The sequence below is a fragment of the Antedon mediterranea genome, chromosome 1 (genome assembly GCF_964355755.1).
Source record: "Antedon mediterranea chromosome 1, ecAntMedi1.1, whole genome shotgun sequence".
NCBI lineage: Eukaryota > Metazoa > Echinodermata > Crinoidea > Comatulida > Antedonidae > Antedon > Antedon mediterranea.
This window is the reverse complement of record NC_092670.1, coordinates 2,013,996-2,030,441: the sequence shown is the minus strand read 5'-3', so window position 1 is coordinate 2,030,441 and position 16,446 is coordinate 2,013,996. Positions and strand designations below refer to the sequence as shown.

At 33.2% G+C, this 16,446-nt stretch overlaps 4 protein-coding genes across 9 annotated transcripts; 2 read left to right on the top strand and 2 right to left on the bottom strand.

Annotated features, from left to right (window-relative positions):
* Nucleotides 1–2: 2 nt before the first annotated feature.
* Nucleotides 3–2,838, bottom strand: LOC140053001 (uncharacterized). The gene is made up of 4 exons (XM_072098463.1): nucleotides 2,600–2,838; nucleotides 1,830–1,956; nucleotides 1,258–1,413; nucleotides 3–733 (listed from the first exon to the last, which is right to left on the bottom strand). Exons 1-4 carry the CDS (start codon nucleotides 2,693–2,695, stop codon nucleotides 687–689), a joined length of 426 nt encoding a protein of 141 aa, XP_071954564.1. The 5' UTR covers nucleotides 2,696–2,838; the 3' UTR covers nucleotides 3–686.
* Nucleotides 2,839–3,661: 823 nt separating this feature from the next.
* LOC140052948 (uncharacterized) lies at nucleotides 3,662–5,926 on the top strand. Of its 2 annotated transcripts, none has more exons than XM_072098459.1 (3): nucleotides 3,662–3,718; nucleotides 4,199–5,160; nucleotides 5,514–5,925. In XM_072098459.1, the coding sequence occupies exons 2-3, from the start codon at nucleotides 4,227–4,229 to the stop codon at nucleotides 5,603–5,605; spliced, it is 1,026 nt and encodes a 341-aa protein (XP_071954560.1). In that variant the 5' UTR covers nucleotides 3,662–3,718; nucleotides 4,199–4,226; the 3' UTR covers nucleotides 5,606–5,925. The 2 variants fall into 2 exon arrangements, with proteins under 2 accessions (XP_071954560.1, XP_071954561.1); XM_072098460.1 differs by having other exon boundaries at nucleotides 3,706–3,718; nucleotides 4,205–5,160; nucleotides 5,514–5,926.
* A 14-nt stretch (nucleotides 5,927–5,940) lies between these two features.
* LOC140052902 (ADP-ribosylhydrolase ARH1-like) lies at nucleotides 5,941–14,620 on the bottom strand. 4 transcript variants are annotated; one of them, XM_072098458.1, is made up of 7 exons: nucleotides 14,525–14,620; nucleotides 9,917–10,099; nucleotides 8,726–8,779; nucleotides 8,278–8,373; nucleotides 7,866–7,941; nucleotides 7,480–7,764; nucleotides 5,941–6,802 (listed from the first exon to the last, which is right to left on the bottom strand). In XM_072098458.1, exons 2-7 carry the CDS (start codon nucleotides 10,083–10,085, stop codon nucleotides 6,382–6,384), a joined length of 1,101 nt encoding a protein of 366 aa, XP_071954559.1. In that variant the 5' UTR covers nucleotides 10,086–10,099; nucleotides 14,525–14,620; the 3' UTR covers nucleotides 5,941–6,381. The 4 variants fall into 4 exon arrangements, with proteins under 4 accessions (XP_071954559.1, XP_071954558.1, XP_071954557.1 ...); XM_072098457.1 differs by lacking the exon at nucleotides 14,525–14,620 and adding an exon at nucleotides 10,878–11,133; XM_072098456.1 differs by lacking the exon at nucleotides 14,525–14,620 and adding an exon at nucleotides 10,547–10,643.
* Nucleotides 11,874–14,974, top strand: LOC140052974 (centrosomal protein 20-like). Of its 2 annotated transcripts, none has more exons than XM_072098461.1 (4): nucleotides 11,874–12,237; nucleotides 12,999–13,196; nucleotides 13,588–13,672; nucleotides 14,558–14,971. In XM_072098461.1, exons 1-4 carry the CDS (start codon nucleotides 12,210–12,212, stop codon nucleotides 14,748–14,750), a joined length of 504 nt encoding a protein of 167 aa, XP_071954562.1. In that variant the 5' UTR covers nucleotides 11,874–12,209; the 3' UTR covers nucleotides 14,751–14,971. The 2 variants fall into 2 exon arrangements, with proteins under 2 accessions (XP_071954562.1, XP_071954563.1); XM_072098462.1 differs by lacking the exon at nucleotides 11,874–12,237 and adding an exon at nucleotides 12,291–12,863 and having other exon boundaries at nucleotides 14,558–14,974.
* Nucleotides 14,975–16,446: the final 1,472 nt, after the last annotated feature.

The following is a 16,446-nucleotide window of genomic DNA, read 5'->3' as shown; positions in this document are numbered from 1 at the left end:
TATGACGTATATCTGTGATGCTTTAATGGCATGCAGAGACTACTGTAGGTTATACACAAAATATAGAGAATAAATTTTCTAAGCCAGATGAAACTAGTTGGTGGTCTTTAATTTGATTTTGTAAAATGTACCATATAGACTTCCAATCTAATTAACCCTTTAAATTCCAAATTTGCAGTTCTTAAATGATGTAGTATCCCCTGAAAAAATTATTATTAAACATTTTTAATATGCCATGTTGATGTCACATAATAATTATCCAGTTTGACCAAAAATTTGATCGAAAAAAATGTATTTACCTGAAAAAAACTGTAGTTCAAAGCAAAAATAGTCAAATTGGCTGCCAGCCAATGGATTTTTGTTTGAATTTAACCATTTATTTTGTCATTTAAAAAGGTGAAAACATTATTTTTTCGGGTTTTTTCTACAAAATAACCTATTCAAAGTCTGATTTAATTCATCTTCATTTTTCATGTTTTTGAGGGCCAATACATCTTTAATTTTTGGTTTTGAGTGACAAATACAAAATGATGTAAACGGATTATAACTAGATTAACTAGATTAGATTATTATCAACTAATCACAAATTAAATGTTCTATACGTGATTTACTTAAAGAGGGCGTCCGGAGAATTCCCTCCCCTGACCTCTCTGGATCCGCCCCTAGGTAATCGTTTGGCATTGTCTTCAATTGGTTAGAATATCGTACAGTTCATTTTCACCAAAGTAGTCACCTGTTTAGAAAAATAATAATACAGTATTACAAGATTGTCGTGCGATACGATTGCTGACATTTTCAAAAACGAAACAAAAAGAAACTTTATATGAAAAGTAACGGAAATTAGCACAAAGTTCAGAGAATGTTTTTATTTGTTTCTGTTTTGGTGGTTAGACCTACCGTAATGGTTGCATACAACCAGGTATTCATGTATTCAAGTTCAATATATTTTATATTGAACCTATATCCTACTTACAATATTTTTTTTTTTTATTCAGTATACATATGCAAAAGAAAAACAAAACCGACACAGCGGTGACATGAGGCAAAACAAAATAAATAAAATTCTTCAAAACTTAAAAGGCAAAAGCAAAAGGCAAACATAAAAAGTAAAATGTATATCTTCTTACTTCTTCATTAATCCAAGACAATAAATTTCGCCTTGGTTTATCAAAATAAAATCTTATAAAATAAAAGTTTAACAAGTTTCCAGTCCTCATTAAATAACTCTATATTGTCGTTTATCATTTACCAACTTACAATATAGTTCATCGTTGCCATTTTTACATTGTTCTTTCCCATCACAAAACATATAATAGGGAATACACTCCTCTTCGTTACTGTTGTCATCGTTCAATAATGGATTGCAGTTGAATCCGGTTAACTTGGAGAAATCTAACCCTCTGCACTGGTAATCTATATGTGGTGTTAAAAAACATTCATACTATTTAAATGTTTAGCTCCTCAATTCTTAACCCTCACCCTCCTATTACTATACAGTACGGTTTGTATTAAGTCATTACTGTATCAACCTCCTTCATAATTGTTGTTATTCGAACAATGGTACATTTTGAGAACCTTTTTTTCACAGCTGTCGGCCTATTGTTCGTGTTTTTAAAATTGAAATTTAAAAAAAAAAACCTCAATAAACTCCTGACGTTTCTCTGTGTTTCGATTTGTTTTTTCTATCGTTTGTAACTCATATGCAATTTGGCCGGCGTGAGGACACAAGTTGTGTTTTTTTTTTATAACAGAATACTATACTATGTTCACTCATGGAGAAATAACTTATGTCTCCATGGTTCACTAAAAAAATAATTCTGATTCTGTACCTGTGCACGTTAGTTCGTCGCTGTCACAATCCTTCCATCCATCACAAACGTACTTACGCTCAATGCACGTACCATCTGCGCACTGGAACTTGTCGCACACTTCTCCGTCCTTTTTGGAATTTCTAGACTGTGATTTAAAATGCAATTGCAAAACACTAAGTACAAAATTATTTTGAACAACAATAGTATTCAACAAAATTCTGAAGGTTTGATTGGTTAGCGTTTTCTTACGCACGCGCGTGTCATTACGTATCTCAGTTTATTTTACTAATGAACAACAAAACGAAAAAAAAGTAATCAACAACCTGGTAAGATTTGCCTTTTCGCGAAAAAAAAAGTATAAAGAGAACTAATTGTTTTGCTGTTAATACTACTTAAATTATTATCTATTATTGTACTTGGGCCATTGACCTACATGGAATAGCATGATTGAATGATCTGAATGAATTAATTATTATTAAGACGATCTTAACTACTGAGCTGTATACTTAAATTTTATTGATGCTTAGAAAGAAACCACAAGAACATATTAATTATCTTTAAAACAAATCATATAGAAATCTTGGGCTAAATATTGTAAAAAAAGCAAAAAAAGCACACTTTTTGGTGGAAACGTTGCTGTATTTGATTCCCCATCCGAATAACTTAATAAAAAATCATTCAAATATATTATCGCGAGGACAGAAGTTTGTTTTTTGTTGTTAAATGGATGTGAGGTAGGCTATATAATACTACGGTGATTGTATACAGCTTATCTCATGCTAACTTACCAGACTTTGGCGACGCCTATGTCCTTTTGCTTCACAGCTTAGCACTATGTAGCACACAAATAATACTAGCAATGTACTACTGAGACACCGCGGCATTGCTACTCAAGAAAACCAGTAAAAATAGTTAGAACTTTTCAATGCTGTGTGGTGCTTTAAAGCAACTAATTTATTCTCGCTTACAGAGATCTTGCTTTTCTTTGCCAACTTTGGCTTATTCAATTTGCTAAATATTTTATATTAAGCCTATTGCAATTTGATCGGAAGTTATATCCAGATCGTCTGAAATATGAAACGATGCATGTTTTTTCGATTTCTACGAATGATGACGTCAAATAATGTTTGGTAATTAAGTACGAGATCTTACGCGATCTGATTGGTCTTGATTTTATCTATGCGCGCTGTTTCGTTGTGGGGATTTGGGCGTCACTTCATCGTGGGAGGCGCGGCGGGAAAATATTAAGACGCGTCACGTACGATAGTGGATATCATCCAAGTAATTTCCGATTATAAGGGACGGTTTCAAAATTCTTTTCAGATAGTTCAGTTTGTAATAATCTGAGTTTATGCCTTTTCCCCCGTTTTCTTTTTTTGTTGCTGAATAAGTTCTTTTAAGTGTACCTAATCAAATTTAAAATGTATAGACCAATGAGACAGATGAGATGACTATCTAAGCTGCCTAAAGCTATCAAATATACTTTTTATTTAAAACAAATATTTAGGCTAAATTCCCATAAATTCACATAAGATGTGCTATTTCAAGGCATGTTTCTTTTCAAACATTCTTTACGTTTTTTATATTGTTTAACAATGACACAAGGACCAAAGAACTAATTAAAATGTCGCTCTTATGATTTAATTTTTTTTAAGCCTAAAAAGATCATTATATTCAATAAAAACCAAATAATAGTTTCATTTATACGGTATATTGTTTACGTTTATCTTACCTACCAAAAAAAAATAACTTCTTCTGTCAGTATTGGCGTTTCATATGTTTGTTAAGTATTGTATCGATAGATGGCACACTTTGTTTCCTTAGCGACCGCTTGAGCCAAGCACGTTGGATCTGGCTGTGCGACTAAAAACAACAATAACCCCGACGGCGTATATCAAACACTTAAGGTGAGTCGTAAGTTTATTACCTTAATTACGGTAATAAAAATCAAACAACGTAGATATTCTACTTCGATTTATAACTTAATAATCATTTAACTGAACCGCAAACTTAAAATGTTAAGTTTCATAACCAAAGTATAATATAGTGTATTAGATTGCAACAAACATTGCATGCATACAGATCAACAATGTTTTTATCCCGCCTTCAACAACAAATTCTGAAATTATATGTTTGGAGTTAGGGAAGCTAAATAACGCATAATTGGTTTGTGAGCATGCAGCTTACTATACTCAGTTTATATTGCTTTATATATTATTAGTGCCAGCCAGGTTATGCAATTATGTTTTTAATATTTATAATTGAGTATGTTGTTTAACCATGGAGAAATAATTATTTCTCCATGGTTTAACCAATTATTACTATGAACACATTTTTTTTTATTACTTTGACATTTACTTCTTTTTTTTACTTCTTTTTTTTACAAGGTACAGGTAGTGTCAGTCATTTAATAAGATGGCCGCCGTATCATATATAGATTTAAAATCCAAAAGAACTGAAGCAGTCGCTCCTAGAAGTTTATTTGGAACAGCGTTTGAAATCAACGAAGGTGAATCAAACATTAATGAGGATGAAATACAAAAAGTGAATAAACGAAAGGAAAAAGTTGATAAAACAGCAGCTTTTAGATCACCATCTTCAGAAGACAAACTCCGGATTATGAAGGAGGCCATTGAACGTCAAGATTTGAAGGTTAGATTTGCAGAGGGACGTTTGAAGAATCGCCAAACGGATGCACTTAGATTTTCATCTACAGCTGCTGAAGTTGAACCAGAATCGAACAAGCCAAAAGGAACATTTTCACCATACAGAGCTGATGTTAAGCATCAGTCTGGTGACATTGCTTATGCTGCAGAGTTCAACCATCTTGGCCTGGACAGTCGGTATGATTATAACTACGAGCGTTGTCGGCCTAGAATTAAACAGGGAAGCTACAAGCAAGCAGGGAATGTGTTGACAACAGGAAATTTGTTTACTTATAAGGGTAAATCCAACAGTTCTAGCATTTCAGACACTGGTAGATTACAATTACATAGAGGGATATCAAGTTCGTCTGCTCGTTCATATGCCAGCTCAAACTCTATACCGCCTAACATTAAACACACCTACGGTGAAGAACTTTGTAGTAAGGTAAAGTTGGAAATCATGGCAGAGAAATCTTCACTAACATTGGATGGAAATTCAACATTATCGTCAAGCAAATCATCACCTGCACCGGAACGAGACCCTATGTACGACGCCCTCGGCAATGCACTTCGGCAGGACATCTTTAATGGTGTGCCGCACAACAAGGTGAACAGTTTAAACATGGATTCCTACACTCAGGATATTCATAACAAATCAAAAAATGAATTTCCACCAATGTTTGCTGTTCAGAAAAATATGGATAGTAAGTAATATATGGTTCGAGGCTCACTCACTCCATGGTTCTGGTGGTAGAATGAGTCTTCTCAGATATGGATTATAAACACATCTAGCTCATGTGCACTTTAAAGAGCCTAGTATATCTTTTGAGTCTGGTAGTGGGCTACTCCAGTGTACTAGTATACACACAGCCACTGGTCATAACTGGGTCCTCTGGTAGACCAGTCTTTCACTGAAGAAATCACCCAGTATAAATAAATTATAAATACACATTTTATTTTGTTTATCCTCTTTTTGTCTTTGCCTTTCACTTCTCTCCAGGAGTTGCATTCTAATCGTAGAGCTTTTAATAAATAGTGCATATGTTTGTTATTGTAGGTAGATGGGCAGAGGATTGCGTAATACGAGGAAGGGTACTGAAAGCATGGGATCAGATGATGATTGAGAAGCAGTCCAAGAAAACAAAGTAATTGTCTTAGACGAAGGAAACACAATAGAAGGATTGCAGGGTATCATGTACAATTCTAGGATAAGTCTCTGTCTACACTATCAAACCAGTTTGACAAAAAAGTGTGATGTGCCCAAATATGGTAGTGATATGACATCATGATGTCCATATATGGGCACATCACATTTTGTTGTCACATAAAGTTTGATAGTGAAGTGTAGACAGAGCTTAAAAAACAAAGAAAACCAAAGAAATCATAACAAACCAAGGAAACTTAAGACACACCAAAGTAATAAAACTATTTTTAAAATTTTGCGTAAAAACAATGTTTGAAGTTTGAATGTGTAGTATTTCTGATCAATAAAACATATTGTTTTCATATATTGTTTCCTTTTGTAATACATTAATACTCTTTTATACTATACCATACCGCAGTACATTTTGAGAAATCTCTCCATTTTTTAAACCATATACATTCAGTGGCTGTAATACTATTATATCCCTTTTTAAAAATAAAACCATATTCTACAAACTACAAAAATATATTAGAATCTGTGTACTACAATAAAATAATAATACAACTTTCAAAAATGGCCGAAAAATGTATCATAATTAAAAATTGATGTGATAAAAAATACACAATATGGTTAAAAAAAAAAAAACTTAATATAATTAAGTTGAATATCCAGAATTTGAATGTCCCAGATGCTCCACACATATTGCATGATAGAGGGAACATCTTATTAGTAGAAACAGTTAGAATGTGCAGTTGAACGCCAACACCCAAGAGGGCTGTCGTTATTTACTGTCTACGGTTTTTTGTTCTTTCGTGTGACTCAGATCATACAACTGTTTGGCTACTTTCTCCAATCGTTCTCTGTATTCCAATTTCTCGTACAGATTTGCTGGTACATCATCCATCCCATAGATGGCGCCCCACCAGCATGCAGCCATGACACCTGTCGAATCACTATCACCACCGTGGATCATGCCTCGGTGGCAAAGCTCTTCCCACGATGCACCTGCTCCAAGGAGTGCATCATAGGCAATCATGGGTGCATCATGCCCACTTGATCCGCCCCATCCAGAATGACTCAGTGATTTGTAAAATTGATCTCGTTCTGTAAATCCAAATTCTTTGGGGAATGCAGGAAGGCTTGTTCCGTCTGCTATACCACGTGTCTCTAGATAACCCTTCCATTTATCCACAAAATAGGACCTGAATTAACAATAGAACAAACAAATTAACAACAAAAAAATGTTCCCACCTGAAAAATAAAAACATACTGTATATACTCTTTCATACCTGCTTAAGACCACACATACTACAGTAATACTTAAGACAACATTAATAGTTTACTTAAGACCACACATACTACAGTAATACTTAAGACAACATTAAAACTTAGTAAGACCCACACATACTACAGTAATACTTAAGACAACATTAATAGTGTACTTAAGACCACACATACTACAGTAATACTTAAGACAACATTAATAGTGTACTTAAGACCACACATACTACAGTAATACTTAAGACAACATTAAAACTTAGTAAGACCACACATACTACAGTAATACTTAAGACAACATTAATAGTGTACTTAAGACCACACATACTACAGTAATACTTAAGACAACATTAATAGTGTACTTAAGACCACACATACTACAGTAATACTTAAGACAACATTAAAACTTAGTAAGACCACACTAATAATAATAATAGTTCATTCTTATATAGTGCATATAAGCAAGCTCTCAATGTTTCACTTAAGACTACACTAAAACTACAAGACCTCATTAATAGTAAGACCATACTAATGCTTAAGCCTGCACTAGATCACACACACTACAGCAATACTTTAATTATTATAAGAATAAGAAACTCACCAATGATCTTTATTTTGTTTCACATCACGACCAACTTCAACAACATATTCCAAAACCTTGGGTATAACAGCCATCAACCCACACCCCCACTCATTAATCTGCTTTGCCTGGATGGCATATGAAGTAAACAACGCACAAGCAACCGAGCCCAGATAGCCTACAGGTACATTGTGAGTCATACGTCCACTCTCGACGGCAACAGATATCAGTTCAGAAAGTTGGTCAGGTTCTGGGTACCGAAGCCCGATGCACATGGCACGCATTGCTGCCCCACATCCTCCTCCCCTAATAATAGAAGCAAATTGTATAAATGTTATTCTATACAAAGCAGATCTTTTATAAAAAATGATAAATCTATTTTAGTGACATTCAAAACTTTTGTTTACCTTTTATTAAATGGAATTATGTGAGTCTTTGGTTGCTTAGTACTTAGAATGCTAACACTGCGTTGTGTTGTACCTCCTATAATCAAATAAAATAACTTGTATCAATGTCTACACCATGCTAATACTTTTAGTATGTGTGTATGTTGTTGTTGAGAATTATTTAAGATATAGATATTCACATTAGCTAATGTTGGTTCTAGATGGAAATTCAGTTAGGCACACATGGCGTGTCATATGTATGGTTGAGCTTGGGAATACAAAGAATATTAACAACATATTAAAAAACTAGAGATTTGGGGCAAGTCTAAATGTTCACCATTTTAAATGTTTTTTAAAGTATTTAATCAAATTTTCGATTTCAGTAAAAATTAAATATTTTTCACAGAGAACAAAAGTTATTATGAAAGCATACCTGGTGCACGACCACTCATGTCTCTCATACCTCTGACATAATGAAACGCTATTTCCAAAAATAACTTTTCTCCAACCTCCAATCCACTTGCAAGAGCTAAGAAAGAACACAGATTTGAAACAAAATTATCATTTCTGGGACATACCGTAGATCAATGGATGGTTTTCATTAATTTTTCTTTATTTCGTATATCCATAGAAATACAATGGTAGGTCTACAAAACTAATAAAATAAAAATTACTAAAGTAGGTGAGAACAATATTTGACTGAAATAACTGTATACATGAAGAAATTAATATTATATAAAGATTATAGAATTAACCTGGTTAGAACTACTGCATTGAACCCATTATTGAAACTAAGGCTTTTGACGGCCTTGTCCTTGTTGGCCTAAACCCTCAAAAGATACAAAATATTTTTATTTTTTATTAAATGTTTTAAAATTTACCTTCACCAGTTGCAAGGTGGAGAACAGTATCATCACTCACTGGCCAATCTTTCTCTAGATAACAAAAATGTTTGTCAATATTTATTTTCTGAACGTTGAAAGAAGTAAAGTAAGTGAAGTATTTAATTCATTATTTCTCAAATGAGCAAAAAAACAAATTTATATACAGATACCTATTTGCCTTGAATTAATACTACAGTACTTTTACACTCTACAGCCCAATATCAAGCAAAAATAGAATGTGTAGTCGGTGTAGGCTATGTATTGGTACCACGTTGATTTGCACTAAATATATTCTTGTACAAAGGTTCATATACCAGATCTGAGAGGACTTATATTAAAGATGTATTGTCCTTGAAACACAAAAATGAAGGTCAAAATATTCTAAATTTAAATTGGCCATATCAAAGTAACATTAAAGTTATTCACTTTAAGTCGAAAATTCGATCCAAAAACAACAAATTTACGTAATTAACAGGTAAATTAATTTAATTACATTTCGTCTGGAAAATCATCGCAAGCGAAAGTAAACAAAGATTTCAAACCACGAGTATGCATTATGCATGATGCTAATTAGGATTGTTTACAACTCGTCACGGTTGAGAAGGTGTTTTCAGACAGATCGCGAGTAAGTTTTATTATTATGCATAGTAGCCAAACAAGTGCGTTTCATTATGGGATATGTTTTGATCGAAAACTTTGACTGGAAGTCAAAGTTATTTTTTGAACAAAAAAATGTCTGTATTTCAATTAAATGATTTTTTTTCGACTAATGTTTGGTGAAAGTTAATAACTATTATGATACTTCAAAATGACCCACTTTTTTTTGAAATATTTTTTAATATATTTTTTTAGAATAAGTCAAAGGGACAATACATCTTTAAGCACAAGTACTTTTCATTTCATTTCATTTCATTTCATTTATTTCGTCTCACATAATTATAACAAAAAAATAACAAACCATAGAGAGAGACAGGATTCCCAAAAGTGAACTAAATCAAACTATCAAGTGGGTCTCCAGCAAAACAAAATCAATCAACAATAAAATACAAAATTACAACATCAAAAACAACGTGAAGATTAAAAAAGTACAAAATATCTATACAAAAGTTACCCAAGACATTATCATTATTATTATTAACCCAAGACATTATCATTATTATTATTACTTAGGCTATAATTAATACTTACTGTTAATTTTAAGCTTTTTCAAACCACCAAGCGCTTTTAACTCTTTGTAAATATCAGCTCCTACAAAGTTAAATTCCCAGCTACCACTCCTGTAGCCAACAGCATCTCCAACGCCACTCAGAACCATAGCAGCTTTGTAACGCTCACTTAAGCTCGGTACTTCTGCCATATTTATACTGAAATCTGAAAAAAAAAAATTTAAAAAAATAAATAAAAAACAACATTTAATCATGGAGGTATATTATACCTCCATGATTTAATCTAGACGGCTTTTATCATTTATGGCATGCGTTTTTTTACGGTCTCATTAATTGGAACAATAACAAAATATTTTAACTTAATTAAAACAGTGTTTATATTAATGTGAATATACCGTATATTCAAAAATAATATTATACCTTTAGAAATATCTGTTGATGTACTAAACATTTATGATATTATACAGCAGTAGAGTAAATAAATGCTCTAGCGCCCTCACCTCTCACACATCCACCCCCACCACCAGTACAGTAGTGTATTATGTGGAAAGGGAGTTTAACTAGCAGAGCTCTTGATCTTTTATTCAGAAATCTTTATAATCTTCGTTTATTTCTCCTTAACATTAATCGTAAAATAAAATCAAAGACATACCCTAAAATCCTACTAATAAACAGCCAAATAGACTGCTGACACACTGAGAGAGTGAGTCCTGCTCGATCGTCGTGCAACAAAACAAAATTGCATTAAAAATAGTGGTATTTTCTCCTATGACGTCATTCTATATTTAGGTACAGTATGAACACAGCTAGACTGGACGGCCCCAGCCGGCCCCGCGCGCGAGAGAGCAAGAGAGACGGCGCGGGAAGTTTTAAAACTTAAAAAGTGACAACAAAATACCAAGAAGAACGGGCGCTAATGCAGTTTCGTACCCACCCCTTAAAATTACTCAAAATGATTTCAATACTTCATCTAGCCTACTCACGAGTTGTCTACAGCATTCAGCAAGCATAAAATGGTAAAATATCGATAATTTCTTATTTATAACTATTTTTAATCAATTAATAATTGAGCACCCTTCAGAAATCCATCGCCAGCTTAGCTTCGCGAAAATCATCGCTAGGCCTGCCGATGAAAGTACGGAGGCCTCATAGGGCATCGATCTATAGAGGACGCTGTTATGATCATATTATGGCGATAATAAAATATTTTTTACATGTTCCTCGTGAAACGGATTTTAAGTTTTTTTCATAAAGAAATATTTTGTGTTTAATTATGTTGAATTCTATTTATTTTGAATGTTGTGTGTTATTGTCTTGTCAAATTATATTTTTTGTAAGGGTCCCTAATGATCAGCTTCGGCTGGATGGACCACCCTCATAAAATATTGTTGAAATAAATTAATGAATAGACATGAAATGATGTATTCAGTGTCAGCAGAAGTAAAATAAATTCTAGTAATTGATGGAAAACATTTTTATTATAATTATTGTATTAATACATTTCAATAAATTATATCTTTCTGTTTTTGTTGCATTTCCTATTTCCATGTATTTGAAGAGGTCTTTCATAGGTGAATAAAAAATAATATACTTCTATAAAATCTTAAAACAGGGAAACCATTAGCGTTTCTAGTATAGCTAGTGATAACAAATACTAAAACAATTAATTTGTCATAGCTTGATTATTGTGTAACTCAGGAATGAAGTACTGTAATTCTTTTTATTCATTTCATTTATTTATTTGACCTACAAACCATAATGTAAAATAAACTAAAACAGAGGAAAATCGGTCAGTAGTACTTTTATCTTCAAGAGTCAGCAGTTCCATATTTATCTTCTTTTCTGTGTGAAATTCTACTAGTAAAATGAAAGAACAAATTAAAAACATAACATAATTATGATGATACCCACAATGATGAATACAGCAGTTGTATAGTATTTTCTTTATTAAAAATACGAAACGCATGTCGGAAATAATGAAAATTATAATTATTTGGTTCGTGCTTTAAACGTTAGTAACTACGCCCTCTATAGAACGCAACTGTTTACTCTATAGAGTTAATGTCCTGTGAGGCCTCCGTACTTTTATCGGCAGGCCTAGCGATGATTTTCGCGAAGCAGCTAAGCTGGCGATGTATTTCCGAAGGGTGCTCAGTATTAATTGATTAAAAATAGTTTTAAATAAAAAATTATCGATTTTTTGCAATTTTATGATTGCAGAATGTTGTAGACAACTCGTGAGTAGGTTGGATGAAGATTTTGAGTAATTTTAAGAGGTGGGTACGAAACTGCATTAGCGCCGAAGAACGAATATTATGGCAGCTATTCAAGACCTTAAATCCGGTGAGCAAAAAATCCAACTAATTATTGCTCTTATTAAATAGAATTTCCTATGCCTAGAGTCTAGGGCAGGCAAGGCCTACTAGCCTAGCTAGGCCTACTCTCTACTATACTAGGCTAGTCACTAGACTGCCTAGCTAGGCAGGCCTAGCGTAGTTAGCCTAGCTAGGCCTAGCTATTAGAATCTACGTCGGACAACAAGCTACATGGTTTTGCACTTACGAAAAACGCTTGCTTGGCTGTGTAAATTGGCCAGGCCTAGCTATGCAGTGCAGACGGCAACCCTTAAAATAAAAAATAAATACTCAAAATTGTTTTCATACTTTATTTTAATCATCCAACCACTGACTGACCGATGGATAAATACTCTCACTGGTTCTCAACAAACAAAATCCTGCAAGCATGACATTTTAAAAAATCGATGATTTATAATTATAACTACTGTATTTTTAATCAATTAATAATTGAGCAGAAATCCATCGCCAGTGTAGCTTAGGCCTGTCTGTAGTTGACTCTCCTGTCTGCCTGGCCTCGAGTCTAGCTAAGCTTTAATTAACTAAAAATATATTGAGTGGATAGTAAAATACCTTAGTTGTATTTGTAATACATGGTGGGTGAAGCAAAGCTAAGTAAGTATATTCCAATTCTACTCTACAAAAAGATACTCATGATCAAACTGACTGAAAAAATGTAATGAATAATTTATTATTTATATATAAATAATACAATAATAATTTTTCTATCAAATTTTATTTTTTTTCCAGTTTTGAAAGAGACTCTGACAAACAGAGGCACACTAGATCAGGTGAAAGCTAGGGTTCGTGCAGAGGTCTTCCATGCCCTCAATGACCCAAATGAAGTGCCCCCTCCTATGAGCAACGAGAATATGCTTATCAATGAGCTGATTTTAGAGTACCTTGAATACAACCGTTATAAATACACTGAATCAGTCCTGATGGCTGGTAATATTCAATATTCAATATGTCCTTTTTATTATGTAAAAATATGCAATGTTGTTATGTGTAGGCCGATTGTGTAATTGACAGTGTTGTTAGCTTTTATGTAAAGCAACAGTATACTTTATGCATGCTTTATGTAAATGAGCAATGCTGATGTTTTACTCCAGAAGACACGTTGTAGATATCCTAATTGAAATGATACTGTATTCTCAACTTAATTTCATGGTGTACTGCAAACCTGCCTTACTAGAAAAAGACAGTGTTTTTATGCTTATTATGGTGGATGAAGAACAGTAGGAATTTTTACTAAAATAATTAAAAGTACTGTACCTTTAACTGAATTATAAAAGGTTACTGTACTCTTATAATATTAAGCTGTGTTACTATTTTATAGAATCGGGACAGTCTACACCAAGACTTGATCGTCAGTTTCTAACCAAAGAGTTGAATTTGATTGAAGACAAAGATTCAAAATCACTGTAAGTTGAAATCTTGTACTTCAAAAAGCATATGATTGGCGGATTTGTACCAAGTAGAGATGATACATTTTTATATACAGTACTACTGTAAGTTAATGTTTTTCTGGAGGAACTTGAACAATAGAGAGGCTTATTATAATGGTGTTGAGAACAGGGTGTGTTATCATAATAATTGGTGGGAAGTGGTAACCATGGTTCTTGTTTTTGACCTGGTAGTATGAATGGTTTGATAGCGAATAGAGATTTTCATAAAGAGTAAAAGCTGTAGGTATTTATATTCGTAATACTGCTGTACTATTTCTATGCTTAACATGTTATTCAACTTTTGACCCCTTTTCATAACTTGATCAGTTGCATAACAACTGTCAAACGAGTTTGTTTACGTTTATATCCTGTGATCAAAATAGCTACAGGAATGATAAGAGAAGTGTTTTGATCAAAAATGAATTCATAATGCATTGTGTTTTATGAATTCTATCTGTAAGGCTAAAGGAGGTATCTCTTATAAAGATATATAAGGCTGTTAATCGGAGATAACACCATTTGAGGAACAATGGTACTATTACACAAGTATATATGGTGATGATCGGCACACTCTATATAGATAAACAAATAAGCCTTTGATAAAACCGATGTAGACACTCACTCATTTTTCCCTACCCCTGGTAAAAATGTGACCCAAAGGTGACCTAATACATACAGTATACAAACTAGATCACAATCAAGCAGATATCCATTCACTCAACTCCGGTATTCACATCAACTGTACTACTATATTTTGAATCTTTCTAAATTTGATTTACAATAACATCTGGCCTACCAGTATCTCCAGAAATGTGTATTAACCTTTACCTTCTTCATAAAAAAATTATGTGTCTTTTACAGGCCGTTGATTTACAGTGTTTTGACACACTTCACACATGGCAAACCAAGTCATCATGGCACATCTGCTGGGAAACAGTCATTGAAAGGTGAAAGGTCAACAACGTCTAAACATTTCTCATCCAGGACAGCCTCCTCTGAAGACATTAACAGTAGATTAGAAGAGCCAGTTTTGTTAAAAGGAGAAAGAACATGAGCTTGAATACAAAGATCAATTGACTCTCCCAAAACTGCAAACTTTTTTTCGTATGATGAATAAAGTATTGTCAACTCCAGCGTTTACACACATACAGACACCTAGGTGAACACGCCATACAAAGCGTAGGTGTCGACGCCCCAGCGTGTGCAACACTACTACTACGAATAATAAAACCACTACTGTACTTGTAAAATTCATTTATAGAAAATATGTAAATAAATTATGAATGTAAATATACAAGACCCAGCTTTGTTCATTTTCATGCAAACATTATAAATGTCTGAACAAGTATATTACACAAGCTTAGGGAGGTTTCGCAACCTTACGAATACGATTAACGAAAACAGATACGTCATACATTTGTGAAACTTTTGAGCTGATCCCCATTTCATATTCGTAAGGCGTATTCGTGTTGACGAATATTACCACAGTCATATTCGTAACTACAAAACGAGTATAGTTTTTGATCTATTTGCACATTTTGCATTTGAATCAGGAATGATTCTAGATTATAATATAATTATAGATTTATTGAAAGTAATTTGCTAAAGTAATTTACTAAAATGCCAAGTCAATTTTGATAAATAGCAGTTTTTAAAGTCCTCACTCGCTTTGATGTTACGCTAGGCCTAGGCAGCCAAGCACCACCAAGCAACACGTACCTGCGCTTCGCTCAAATTTATCGCAGTCATATTTTGGACGCGCCTCAATATTTCGTTGCCATGCGAAACAGATTTTTTTATGACTTACGAAAACGAATGTCCGTTTTCGTTATCGTATTCGTAAGATTGCGAAACCTCTCTAATATATATGTATTAGGATTCCTCTCGGAGGGAAGCCGCCCGAGAAACACGGTGCATCTAAATGCAAAGTAATGTACTCAGTCGCCCCATATTAAAGCTCTGTCTATGCCGACAAAAAATTGTGATGTGCCCATATATGAACATGATGAGGTCATATCACTACCATATTTGGGCATATTTGATAGTGTGGACAGAGCTTAACAAATTCTTTTCATTTTTGATATTAGTTATTACCTTAACATTTATTCGTCATATTGATTTAATTGTTCAACTTTAGTATGTTATTGGCGACTTGTGTCACTGTTAAGTGGTGATGAAATAGAAACAAGGCCATATACATGGCTGCAGTCGTGTGCTCAAGTTGGTGTTTACCGACCGACATAGTTAGAACTGTAGAGTTGCAGTGCACGCACGCGACATCACCAACAGAACTAATGAGTCAATAACTGTTAGTGTTGTTTTGTTAGATAACATTTATTGAAAAACACACTTAACTATCACGAAATAAAATTGAAACAAAACAATTCTAAATATTTCATGCACATATCAAAATATGAGAATATGTATGAAGATTTTAAAAATTAACCATAAACAAACATAATTTTTTAATGCATAAATTGAATTTATACATGGTTATATAACTGACCGTATGTACATTTATTATTATGGTGCAATATAATATTTAGTCCACCATGACAATTGCTTACCTTAATTTGTAAGCACCCTGGTTCTTGAGTATGGTATAACTTTATTCAAAGCTACAACATAATCAAACCCAATCAATAATTGAGGTAGTAGCAAATCCACTATTTACACAATATATTATCAGTTTTTGTTCAAACTTCTTTCATACAGAAATAAAATAAATTTATTTAGTTATAAATTCAATT